Here is a 12,278-nt window from a genome sequence, read left to right on the forward strand (position 1 = left end):
GAGTTTAGATACAGGATACGATTGCTCACCCAGCCCCAGGTGACATGAGGTGAAGGCTCCTTTGATTTGGTAACATTGCTTTGGTTAACATGCTGGGGACACAGAGAAAGACACTGATGCCTTCAGTGTCTGCACATCCTGCCTGATGGTCCTGAAGCCAAATCTTCTGTCTTCAGTCTTTCGCTCACTGTTCACTGCTCACTGTTCACCTCACCGAATTTAGCCCAAGGAGTTTGACCCCTAGTTTGGCCATAGACCCCCTAGTTTGGCCATAGCCACTTGCCCAAATGTGCCGACATGTGCTGACCTCATCACATCTGTGATGATGGCTATGGCCGTTTTTAGCCAACGTAGTGTTTTTTGTGCAAAACTAATGCTTGGAATGGATCCAGAATCATGAAAAGCCCCTAGTTTGACATGCCACATGCTACTTAAAGCATAATGAAATTTAGAACATTTAGCCTTATATTGGTTGTTGATGGTACCCAACTTTCAGCAGCTGTCAAACATGTGGGATATGTTAGTAGACACCTTTACAAACATTGGTGAAGAAAATTCTTGGTAAGAAATGTATTCACAGATTTTATATTATTCTGATAATATTCCCTGAGTAAATTGGTAAAATAATAGCAGGTCCACCATTTTTTTAAATGTCTACCATCCATGGTCACAGGATAAATCTAAATAGTACAACTGTATTCCTCACCCTTGAAAATGTATGATTAGTCACCAGAATCAAGATCCTAGGTGGTGTAGAACTTGAGTTATTGGGAAATAACAGAAAGTTGGCGGCCATTTTGAAAAATGTCTACCATGTTCACAGGGCAAATCTAAATAGTACCACTGTATTCCTCATCCTTGAAAATGTGAGATTAGTCACCAGAATCAAGATCCTAGGTGGTCTAGAACCTAAATCAGTTAAACTTGTCAACTCCGTCAGATGTTCGTCAACTCCGTCAGACGTTCGTCCCGTGATGTTTTTGTTAATTTCCAAGGAAATAGAAAATTTTTGTGCTTATGTATTGAAACACCAACTGAAATGATACGTAATGATGATTTTTTTTTTTTTTTACATGGTTTTCATGTTATAATATTGAAAATAAAGGTTGAAATGACGGTTTTGAGAAATTGGATATTTCATAATAGTGTGATATTGGAATAAAATAATATTAAAAGATTTGTATTACTTAACTTGATTACTGAAAGCCATTATAAGATAACTGAGGACTTTATATTATTGTTGAAATGATAAAATTCAATTAAAAGGGATTTTAGTGTGTCTGACGGAGTTGACATGAATCAGGTATTAAGTGCATAAATGTCCCATTTTAGAAAGAAATGTTATGCGAAAAACCTGTTCCTTCTCAAGATTGGTAGTTGAGACCTGTGTCTACAAATACATCTATTTGATTTGAATGTATCTTAAAAAAAAAAAAAAATCCAGTTTGAAAAAAGTTTTGTCCCTTATCTCAAGAATGGGTGATATATATATATATATATATACTGTATATGGAACAAAATATCCTGAGATGGCGGTCAATGTCTAAATACATATCATTTTGGGCGTATAATGAACATGTTTGAGCACCACTGAGCACATCATTGTGGACGCAAGATTCATCTAGTGTACCGTAGCACTCTGCTACGGTTCAACACACAGTTTTTGCCAAGTATTGTTTGTACATTTGTAAATGTTAATTAATGAGTTTAGGTTTATGATGTTGAAAAGAATGATGCCTGAATTGCACCACACCTCATGACTGGCATGAATTAATGTGTCCACTAGGTTCACGGCCCTATACCAAGACCTGGGTCAGACCATCAATTATTATTAATTATTAATTATTAATGAATGTGTCCACTAGGTTCACGGCCCTATACCAAGACCTGGGTCAGACCATCAATTATTATTAATTATTAATGAATGTGTCCACTAGGTTCACGGCCCTATACCAAGACCTGGGTCAGACCATCAATTATTATTAATTATTAATGAATGTGTCCACTAGGTTCACGGCCCTATACCAAGACCTGGGTCAGACCATCAATTATTATTAATTATTAATGAATGTGTCCACTAGGTTCACGGCCCTATACCAAGACCTGGGTCAGACCATCAATTATTATTAATTATTAATGAATGTGTCCACTAGGTTCACGGCCCTATACCAAGACCTGGGTCAGACCATCAATTATTATTAATTATTAATGAATGTGTCCACTAGGTTCACGGCCCTATACCAAGACCTGGGTCAGACCATCAATTTGGCCAATGATGTGGAGGACCTTAGGTGGTGGAGGAACACCCACGGACCCGGCATGAGCATGAACTGGCCCCAGTTTGAGGTACGGTCAAATGCCCACATGCAGTAAACACACAAAACACAGGCATCAATTGTATCCTCACAAACACATTTAGGTTTTTGATGGGATTCTTCCCAATAAATGAATTCATTCATATTTACACGTGTACTATGAAGTGCAGGAATACTGAACAAGCAGGGGAGGAGGTGTGTGTGTGTGTGTCTATGTATGAGAGACAGAGGGAGTGCATTTTAAACAGGGTGCCAGTGAATGCCCTGTTGTGTAATAGGGAGCTCAGAGTGGGCTCTGGAATGTTTGATGACAGAATGAGCCAAAGACACTCGCACACATACAGTACAGCAGCAAGGTTTGTTCAGCTGCTAGTGGAAATATATTCCTATATTGTACTCCCTACATATAGTGTCTATTATGTGTGTATGTCTGTCCAGGGCTAATCTCACAAACGCAAACAATTCGATTGATTATTGCCATATTTCTTGTGTATGCTGCAAGTAGGCAAAGGAAGTACCTCCCTGATATGTTTCATGCTGTCTTTTTATCCCCGGGGTTATGTTTTCGCCCCTTCTATTCGTGTATAGAGTTCGCAATGGGCCTGAAAATGAAGGCCCTTCCCTATCTGGGCCGGCCTGACTAATTAGCATACAATTTAGCAATCTCTCCATTCTCAAGCCCGACAACCTTTGCTGCGTGCTACTCCATGTCTCTCTCTACCTGTTTCCTGTCACTCTCCACTACAATTTCTTCAAAACACTGTGATGAGACAATTTCGTCTCATCACAGAGACAAAGACAAAAATAAATGTCCCTGTTTGTGAGAGAAACATGATTAGCACCATTGATACTCCATAGCCATACCCTTTGCCTGTAAATGCCATCACAAATGTGTGAGTGGGCCCAGTTTCTTGCACACATAAAATAAAGGCCATATATGATGACGACATTGGAATTGGGATGCAGAAATGCAGAGAATATTTTTTTATTCAGGCAAAACCTCCTCGGCCACTGATTACATGCAGGCATCTCTCCTGATACCTACTGTAGCTCTAGGAAACAGGATCATTGTGTCTGTTTGTCCTAGAACACGTCTGATCGCTGAATGGTCGACTCATAATAGAGATACAATCGTGTATATTGTTTGCCTGGCGAGCTGTCGCTTTGTGTTATGTATGAGTGTGGGTGGGCAGTACGGTAAGCTGTAGGTGTGTGTGTTGAGTATTATTACATGATGCTCCTCACATTACAGTTAGACTAGGCCACACACAATACTCCGACATCCTGTTACTCTGACTACGTGGCTGGATAGGGTTTGTAATGGGCGAGTCGGACCTACGCGACGTCGCAATAATGTGCCGTCAAAACGATGATCGACAATAATTTAGTCGTTATTGAATCAGTGGGTTGGGCTCCAATTGGTTTGTAATATTTTCGGGGTACTGTGAGGGGGGTCCAGTGGGGCGTGTCGGTACGACTCACCCCATTACTGACCCCAACCGCACACATAGCCACGTTGTCGGACTAACGCCAAAGCTCCACCTATTGTGTTGGGTTGCGTTTGTACGGAATGTACGCGGTCAAAGCATGAACCGGGGCGATTGCAACGCAGCGCAATTCAGTAGACTGAGTGGAGCTCCCTTCATTGATTAAAAAAAGATACATTCCCTGTGTTGACGTTGACGCGACGCCCGATGGCTGCGGTGGAGTTTCGGCTTAATGGACCGAGCGGATTCCCACCACGTGAGCCACATGGAATTATCGTCCATGTGGTAATCAAACAAGTCTGTTGGGAATAAAAGTGGGTGTTGAGATGTCCTGGCAGGTTCACGCATATGAAGAAGAAGCAGAATATTAAAGAATACTGATTATATTGCATACAGAATTCATTCATAACCACTGCAAGTGCAATCCTGAATCCCAGTTGAATCCGGTTGAGGATTCTGACATGAGCAAGCATGTTGTATAAGTGTGTTTGCGTGTGGCTAGAACTGCACAGGGGACCAGAGACAGTCCCTGTTTAGGGATAGGCAGACCTCAGCCTCCCTCCATGGGAACTGCTGATCTGGCCTGGCAAAGAAGGGAAGAGTCAATGACATAATATGCATAATTACAGCAAGGGAGAGAGGGAACTGTCTAGTGGAAATAGTTATTGGAGACAGACTGGCAGAGAAAAAACTGTGTTTTTTGTTTTTTTTAACACACAGTTTTAAAGACAAAGCGCTAATAGAAAAGGGCTTGCGGTTTTGACAAAAGAAGACTGTAACAGAGATACCAAATTACAAGATAAAGTAGAGTTACAGAGAGAGAGGAAGAGGGAGAGAGACTGAGAGGGAGGGATCGAGAGAGAGGAGTTTAGTTATTGTGTGTGTGTGTGTTGCACTGTGTGTGTGTGTGTGTATTCCACATTTGTTATTTTTTTCCTAAGATTTTTGCGACGTGTAGTGAGGTTGTAGATCGGCTTACTAGTGCCTACTAGTCTATTATTTTGGGCTTGTTTTCATAGACCTAGCTGCTTATTTCTCTCACAATCTGGTAACACAGACAGAGAGAAGTAGATATCCTCTGTCCTCTTAGGAATCTCCTGGCATTCCCACAAAACTCCACAGTTGCACACACAGAACTATTGTCCCTGCACCCCCTTCTACGCACACACACACACACACACGCACACACACATGCACGCACACACAGGCCAGTATGTCTTTGTGCTCCAGACTGACCATGCGGTAACTCTATCCCTGCACAGCTAGTGCTGCCTGTCGGCACCCTGTTATTACGGTGTGTCAGAGGTGTGTGAGCATGGAGGGAAGTGTCTTTTGTTTTGTCTAGGTGTGGCCTCGTCTAGTGGGCCGAGTTCATTGTTAGATTATTTACACCCCAGGCTAGGACACTGCGTTACAGTGAAATAGGATGTCATAGAGAGAGAGGAGTCTTCTGCATAGTATATGTTTATACTTTTTGTGTCTGGTTTATGCTCTCAGAGTTAGATTAACGCTGAAGATTTTACTGTGTAGATGGGGTGTCCCAGGGATATATAAAAAAAAAGAAAGAAAATAAACTAGAAAAAGTGGCACAGGTCTCCACCAGGGCAGGTCAGGTTGTGGCCAGAGATTAGCTGGTGACGGACTGACGGATGGACACACACACACACACACACACACACACACACACACACACACACACACACACACGGACGTAGTGCAAAACATACTCTCTCCCCATGCCTTCGGCCCATGGTGGAGACAACAATTGTACCAAATGGGGGTCTATTCAGCCTTCGAAAATGCTGTCTTCTCCCGTCTCCATGTAAACGGGCAAAATGGTGAATCCGCAAAACATCATGGCTCACGTGGGCTCACAATGCTTATGTTAATTAAATTGGTACAGAGCCGTAGGCGATATTTGGAGTTCCTAGAATGAGCAAACGCTCCCTTGCCCCACTGATCCTATGAATACAAATGTAGCGACTAGCGATGGTGAATGTAAACCATGATGTAAACAAACAGCCATGTGATAGGAAGTAGAACTTAAGTGGTTCTATGCATGCCTGCCTGGTCTATCTGGCAGTGCGCCACCTAGCCACCTGGCATGCACACTACAGCGTTTTCAGTCACTGCTGTGTCTCCGTGTAAAGGCTGAACACAACAGGACTTTGTCGTTTAAAAGTGGCCTAGGAGTGTCTCCAGAGGTCAGCCACTCTAGAATCACTTTTCTTGATTGATTGAAATTGTTATTTCACAGTATGTGTAGAATGGGTACATTTCAAACGAAAGCCAATACAAAGCATGAGTGTCTATTTCAAGTGTTTTTTGACTGATATTCATTCATCAGCCAACAGTCCCCAGAGAGAACGTATAAGGCCTTAGTCCTACTCCTCCTCCCAGCCAACAGTCCCCACAGTACAATAAAAAAATGCTACTTTGTGGACGAAATCATGAAAAGCACATGACTTGTTTACATCAGGGTCCACTATTTTCAATTCATCATAAGTATTCCACACTAACATCATAATGTTAGTGTGGAACATTATGATGAACATACGTATGGTGAACATTAGGAGTGGTCTCTGTTTTACAGTGTCTGTCTGTCTGTCTGTCTGTCTGTCTGTCTGTCTGTCTGTCTGTCTGTCTGTCTGTCTGTCTGTCTGTCTGTCTGTCTGTCTGTCTGTCTGTCTGTCTGCCTGCCTGCCTGCCTGCCTGTCTGTCTGTCTGTCTGTCTAGGAGTGGTCTCCTGAGGCCAGCCACTCCATCAGCAAGAAGGAGAAGTCGGGCCACGAGGAGCAGAACGTGGTCACCCTCACTAACATCGTCCCCTCTGGAGAGGAGGCTCCGCCCAGTCCTGTCACCCAGGACACTGTCAGGTACACCCTAACCCTCCCAGTCCTGTCACCCTAACCCTCCCAGTCCTGTCACCCTAACCCTAACCCTCCCAGTCCTGTCACTCTAACCCTAACCCTCCCAGTCCTGTCACTCTAACCCTCCCAGTCCTGTCACTCTAACCCTCCCAGTCCTGTCACTCTAACCCTCCCAGTCCTGTCACCCTAACCCTCCCAGTCCTGTCACCTTAACCCTCCCAGTCCTGTCACTCTAACCCTCACAGTCCTGTCACCCTAACCCTCACAGTCCTGTCACCCTAACCCTCCCAGTCCTGTCACCCTAACCCTAACCCTCACAGTCCTGTCACTCTAACCCTCCCAGTCCTGTCACCCTAACCCTCCCAGTCCTGTCACCCTAACCCTCCCAGTCCTGTCACCCTAACCCTAACCCTCCCAGTCCTGTCACCCTAACCCTCCCAGTCCTGCAACCCAGGACACCAACCTCGCTCGTCCATCTGTTGAAGCGTTCATACGACCATGAACCATGAAGTGGCGAGCTTTGAGCTAACTACATGACTTAGAAGGCATTTGTATAGTCGGCCTCGGGTCTTAATGGGCCAGAGCAGATCATGAATTTACCCTCACAGGATCTATAGATCATGAATTTACCCTCACAGGATCTATAGATCATGAATTTACCCTCACAGGATCTATAGATCATGAATTTACCCAGACCCTCACAGGATCTGGAGGACGAGCAATGAGTGACTTAGTTGTACAAACAAGACACTAGACATGCTTTGTGGGGGGTCAGTGTGTAAAAGAGCAACCTTCAGAGTACCCTTGCACGTGCTCTCTCACACACACACACACACACACACACACACACACACACACACACACACACGAGAGCACACACACACACACACACACACACACACACACACACACACACACACACACACACACACTTGTTTTCCTTTAATTTTACAGTATGCACCCGTGGGCTGTTCAGACCAGACTAAATAGTTGTAGACTACAATTATCTGTATATGTGTGTGTGTGTGTGTGTGTGTGTGTGTGTGTGTGTGTGTGTGTGTGTGTGTGTGTGTGTGTGTGTGTGTGTGTGTGTGTGTGTGTGTGTGTGTGTGTGTGTGTGTGTGTGTGTGTGTGTGTGTGTGTGTGTGTGTGTGTGTGTGTGTGTGTGTGTGTGTGTGTGTGTTTAGTCTTGAGTCTTGTTGTTCTATCCCAGCCACCCTGAGGAGTTTTCATTCCATTCTGTGCATGGTACACATTTAATTACTGGCCAAATTGCAGACTCAGCTAATGTGTGTGCACAGTGAGTGCAGAATATGGATGTGCCTGTTCTTATGTGTGTGCACAGTGAGTATATGGATGTGCCTGTTCTCTCCTTGGAAGTGTCCCTCACGTATGTGTGTGCGTACTGTATTTGAACTGTGCTTCTACAAGGAGTCACCTCCCACCACAGTCCCACACCACGGAAGTCCCATTAACAGCGTTGCCTCCCCAGTCCCCATGGAGTCCCATTCATTGAGACCGTTGGCAACACATCCTTATGGGTCTCCCATCAGTGGCTCTCAAGACACCATCACAGCTCGTCACTGTGACTCTTTCTGTGGCGATCTGTGCTGTTCATTTAACTTTGATGCACAGATGTACAGTTAGTAGTTACATTTGGATTTTGTACACTACATTTTTACTATTTCTACTTTCTCTTCGCCTTTCCCGTTCACATATCATTTGTCGAGCATATTCATCTACGTCTGTTGGCCTTTCTATGCAACACAGTTAGATGATGAAAATACACTTTAGACTTTAGATGATCAACATACACTTTAAAACGTGGCTACTGATGAGCCAGCAGCTTTGTCTTCTTTTACTACCCAGATAGGTTCCAGGCCTAGTCGTTAAACTAAAAGTGTTTCCATCTGCATTGAGACCAAAAACCAGTACTGTTTGAAAGTCTCAGTGGAGGTATTAATGAATACTACATTCACTTGACGTTTTTGGATTTTTATGAGATAGATATGAACAAAGGGACTTTAAGGGAGCAAACAATCTCCTTGTAATGGTCATTACAACTGTGTGACTATTGGCCATGCATCACATACAATCTCCTTGTAATGGTCATTACAACTGGCCATGCATCACATACAATCTCCTTGTAATGGTCATTACAACTGGCCATGCATCACATACAATCTCCTTGTAATGGTCATTACAACTGTTTGCCACCAAATGAGTTTGGTGTTTATTTTCCCAATGGTGATACATAGAAGTCTGATGTTTCTTAATGTTAACTTCTGTCACTCTGTTGTGAACCATATGTCATATCATCTCAGTAAGTAAACTGCCATGGTGCTGCCCTCTGCTGGCGGTAGAAGATCATCAGAGAAAGAGAGAAAAGAAGCCCTCAGCCATATTGGGCATTTTATTTTATAATTTTATAAAGGAGCGCCCCCTTGTTGCCGAAAGGTTGCCGGTTCGATTCCCCGGACAGGCAGGAAAAATCTGGGTTGGGAAGTGATTGTCATCACTCAGCCAACAGTATAAGACTGAGGTTGTACTGGTCAGCTCGTGTGTGTGTGTGTGTGTGTGTGTGTGTGTGTGTGTGTGTGTGTGTGTGTGTGTGTGTGTGTGTGTGTGTGTGTGTGTGTGTGTGTGTGTGTGTGTGTGTGTGTGTGTGTGTGTGTGTCTCTCTATGTGCAGGGCATTGCTGAAAATGAGCACTTGTGCTCAGCTACTACCCTGGGTAAATAAAGGATAAAAAAATATAGTCTGCCGTCCGCCTTCACGTATCAGATCAGGAACGCATAACACTTTGTGTGCTCCAGTACCTTCTATTAGCTTTGCCTTCACACTGGTTTGTGCTGTCAGTCGCTGGGCTATTTAGTCTTGTAGTAAAATTGTAAAAAACAGTTTTGTAATTTGTAGCATGTTTACTGTAAATCACTCTAGATTAAGAGCGTCTGCTAAATGCCTATATAGTCATTTGCAACTGGGATGTGTTTGCGATTTTCATGTTGCCATATTTATAACCATTTTAGAGAAGCAATAAGCCACGCATGTCCATGATTTACCGCGCCTCTTACCCGTGATCAAATCCACATTAAACCACGGCCTCTTCTGGCGTACTGCTTTAACATGGTGCTGAATCCCTGAGCACTCGCCTGTGGCCTCACTCACGCCTCTGTGTGTCTGTCTGCCGCTTTCCAGGGTGAAGGACTATTCATCAGAGTGGTCAGACGAGGACAGCCCCAAGCAGGTGTTGGCGCTCAATGGTGTGGACGACGAGGAGCAGGAGCAGGTAGAGGCGGTGCGCGTCCGCACGCTGTATGATTACACAGGCACGGAGGCCGATGAGCTCAGCTTTAAAGCAGGTATTAATCCATACTAATGCTTAACACTCAACCGCACCCTGCACAGATTGCTTCACACTCGTGTGAAGTGAGGGGCACCTCACTCCTTGAAACAAACATTGTACTCTAAACAAACATTAAAAGTCCATAGACTTGGCTTCCACATGACGTCACGTTTAATGCTCTAAATACACATTAAATGTCCATAGACTTGGCTGTTTGTTTAAAGTGCTCTAAACTAAAAAAATCCATAGACGTGGCTGCCATATGACGTAATTTCCCGAAAGCCAGACATTATAGGGGCTCAAAAATATAAATGATCTGACAGATTGCTGCCCATCGTTGATCGATAATGAAGTGACAAATTAACAGAAGAATCTTTACTGTCCTTACTCACCAGCCATCACCATTTTGTTCTATCTGAAAAGTACCGTGTTCATAGTCTCAATCGTTGCTGTAATGCATCTCACATTCACAAAAAAAGGTTTCACATTGATTGACTCAATTCGCACTATTATAACATTATTTACGTGATAGTGGATAGATAACGTTGGCGTAAATGTGGTGATGGTTTGTTATACAGTATGTAGACTGTGTCACGGGGATGAGACATTTGTATACTTTGTTATATAAATGTATAACCGTTTGATTTCAAGGAGTTGCACACTGACAGTGTTGATAAATCAGTAATTTAATACACCAGATCTTTGAGCATACAAATTGCTCTATCCAATAAGCGCACACTAGATTCTGCCTGTTTTTGCATGTGGCTCTCATATGTAGTTCTTAACTCCACTGTAGTTGTTTGCACTGTACTGTACACAGTCCAGACAAGTGTGTTGAATTACCAACTTGGCAATAGTTGTAATTGTTTACTAGTTTCAGTTAAGAATAAAAGCATTTTGGTTCCAGCTTCAATTCAAGCTTCAAATGGCCAGACCAATCTTTGGTTTCACCAAGTGAATGCTGACTTGAGTTCAGAAGAAATGATTCTGGGAAAATGCTTTTATTCATCTTTCCATTCCATTTTGCTCCAAGTTTAAATTGTATCAACTTCATAAGTTCATAAGAGGTTTGGTCAATTCCAACCACACCCTCTGAGGAACTCCCAGGAGCGTTCTTGTTGGAATCTACGGTAGATCTGTTTTGAATGTTTATTGTCCTGATTCAGGGGATATCTTTACATTCAAAACCCATTTTTAAATGTCAAAATGGCCTTTTCTGGCACTTCTTCTTAACACTATTGATTATCTTAGGATAATCTGTGATTACAAACTCACATTGCTCATCGGCATATTAGCTAAAATTGGTTTTGTGAATAGCATTTTCTGTTGGCTCTGATGTTATAAAGTTTCAGTTGGTTAACCCATTCTGTCAAATGTCTGCCAATCTTTTGGTGAAAACCTGCCTTTATTAGTTTTTTCAAAGCACCATTGTCTGTATAATATTCCAAATGGCAACACATCCAACAAATAGATCAGCATTTAGAGATGACTTTCTTTGCAATGCCATCATTGTTGTTCTAACACACAATTTCACTTCATCAGATCATGACTTTCTTACAGGATACCTTATCATTTTGAGCATTACTTAAAGCGAAGAAGCAGCCATCAGAATTTCCAATGGTAGCTGGGCTACAAAACAAAACTGCCAGGATCGGTAACAAGAAAAATGTGATTAGAAACATTTTGTGATCAAAAGTACAGTAGAGACAGTCAAGGATTGGCCAATCAGAGGACACAAGCGTTTGCCTATTACTCGCCTGAGAGCTCTCCCATCGGGCGCAGCTGCGGACTGGAGCTACCTTGAGCTCACACTGGAGGACCACAACTTGCCTTTTAACACTTCCAGTGAGCTATTTTCTTGTTTTCAGAATAAAGGCGCTAGATTGCCCAGCAGACGAGGCAGATTTTATTCTGAAAAGCCCCACCTTCCATTTCTCCCCAAAACCGCGAAGTATAATCTTCCATTACTACTTGGCGCTGTCACATCTCACCTCTCTCTAGAAGGGTTTATATTCCAAATAAGATGATTAGTTAAGTCAGAAATGATGACCATGGAGAGCGCCGTAGATTTAAAGTAAAGAGACAGTGCAGTCGGGCCGTAAACCAAGGAAGCTTAGAGAAGGAGAGGTCATGGTCACGTGACTGGGCTGCGCCATGCCACTTTCATGGGAGGCAAATCTCGCACCGGAAGTTCAATGAATGATCCCGGCTAGACCAGCTCATAACAAACATTATTTCTGAACAATTGAGACCTTTGTCA

At 43.2% G+C, this 12,278-nt stretch overlaps 1 protein-coding gene across 3 annotated transcripts in view; it reads left to right on the plus strand.

The window, feature by feature from the left end:
• Window positions 1-12,278, plus strand: part of pacsin3 (protein kinase C and casein kinase substrate in neurons 3) — a 45,392-nt gene that overhangs the window by 29,574 nt on the left and 3,540 nt on the right. For 2 of the 3 annotated variants that reach the window (XM_080764846.1, XM_080764847.1), the window contains 3 exons: window positions 2,226-2,346; window positions 6,539-6,678; window positions 9,871-10,034. In XM_080764846.1, the coding sequence (XP_080620972.1) occupies window positions 2,226-2,346; window positions 6,539-6,678; window positions 9,871-10,034 (425 nt within the window). The remainder of the gene's footprint in view (window positions 1-2,225; window positions 2,347-6,538; window positions 6,679-9,870; window positions 10,035-12,278) is intronic. The other variant, XM_080764848.1, reaches the window with a different exon arrangement.

The sequence above is a fragment of the Protomyctophum bolini genome (genome assembly GCF_963924005.1).
Source record: "Protomyctophum bolini genome assembly, chromosome: 1".
Taxonomy (NCBI): domain Eukaryota; kingdom Metazoa; phylum Chordata; class Actinopteri; order Myctophiformes; family Myctophidae; genus Protomyctophum; species Protomyctophum bolini.